The sequence below is a fragment of the Limulus polyphemus genome, unplaced genomic scaffold (genome assembly GCF_000517525.1).
Source record: "Limulus polyphemus unplaced genomic scaffold, Limulus_polyphemus-2.1.2 Scaffold1061, whole genome shotgun sequence".
Lineage (NCBI taxonomy): Eukaryota > Metazoa > Arthropoda > Merostomata > Xiphosura > Limulidae > Limulus > Limulus polyphemus.
Window position 1 is genome coordinate 349,799 of NW_013666671.1, and position 1,338 is coordinate 351,136.

The 1,338-nt window shown below is 36.1% G+C and overlaps 1 protein-coding gene across 1 annotated transcript in view; it reads left to right on the forward strand.

The window, feature by feature from the left end:
- Positions 1-542, forward strand: part of LOC106461936 — a gene marked incomplete at its 3' end in the record, with an annotated part of 17,759 nt that extends 17,217 nt beyond the window's left edge. The window contains exon 2 of the mRNA XM_013921802.2: positions 365-542. Within this exon, the coding sequence (XP_013777256.1) occupies positions 365-542 (178 nt within the window). The remainder of the gene's footprint in view (positions 1-364) is intronic.
- Positions 543-1,338: the final 796 nt, after the last annotated feature.

Consider the following 1,338-nt stretch of genomic DNA (forward strand, 5'->3'; position numbering starts at 1 on the left):
TGAATTGTATGTGTAAATAGGCATCCTAAGTTTGCAATGCTACTATAATAGTTTCAATAATAAATGCCTCCTCCTCCGGTTCGTCAGTGGTAAGTCTAAGGGCTTGTAACACTAAAACTCGGGTTTGGATTTACACGTTGAGCAGAGCTCGTATAGCCCACAGTGTAGATTTGTGCACAACGAACAAACACACACGTACATATATATCTATATATATATATAATTTTTTTAAAATTACTTTCAGTGTGAGGAAAAATGTGTTATGTCATATTTATTATGGTTTAATATAGTAACTATATATTTCTTTTTTGAGTGAGCTGAATGTATGATTATTATTATTATTATATCTTTTAATGATAAACAGCTGAATATTCAATTTGACGACAACGCAACTTCTACGTTTGAGTATCCCTCTGAAACTTGCCTTCCCTCCCCTACAATAAGCGATTCTAGCAGTCCATCGTGTTCACCTACTGATGAGTTACAAAGGGAAGTTGTACAGACTCAGGAACCCAAGTCAAGTCTGACCTATGGAGCAGGAGGTAAGTTGCATGTGGAGATTTATATTTGTATAATGGTGAAAGGGTTAAATAATTAAATGGCGGGATTTCCACTTCAATTTGCAAGTACGTTATACAATTTGCTAAAATCTGTGCAAGCAGGTAGAACAAATGCCCCCCTCCCTAACAGTCATTGTGGGAGCCCTCACATTCTTGTCGAAATAACGAAGAAATGTATAAATTTACTCCCTAATGGGCAATGAAAAATTCTACTGTCTCTTCTCGCCTATGTCTGCTGAGTTCATTTCACCAACTGACAAGAGACATGAATTTTTTTTTATTTCACTAATGAAATCCATGGGTCCCTAAATACCCCCAAACCCCGCCACCCCTTTTCCCTCATATGAGACCGTAGAACTGCCCCTGTGTAAATGTGCTTATTTGGTAAAATTCAAGAATTATCCAGATTGTACAAGTTAAATTACGAGCACACTTTTTCATTTACCAGAGGAATGACTTAACATTAATGCAGCTTAATGACATGTTTTTAATCTAAATAGGAGCCCGTTTCTAAATCTATATTCTGATGAGACTTCGGTGTTTTGGTTAATATTTTATATTAATAATGTTGAAAAGTTGTTAAACTACTTATCGCCCCCTCCCTAAAACTAATTATCAAGTAAAACCAGTGATCTGAATTCATGAAAATCTGAAGTAACAGTTCTCACCAAAAGGAATGAAAGCCAGATAACCAATCGATTACCGCAAATAACGCAGTCAGTTTCTTCAATATATTGTTGCGTCATCGAGTCACATGACTACTGTGACGCAACGTTTC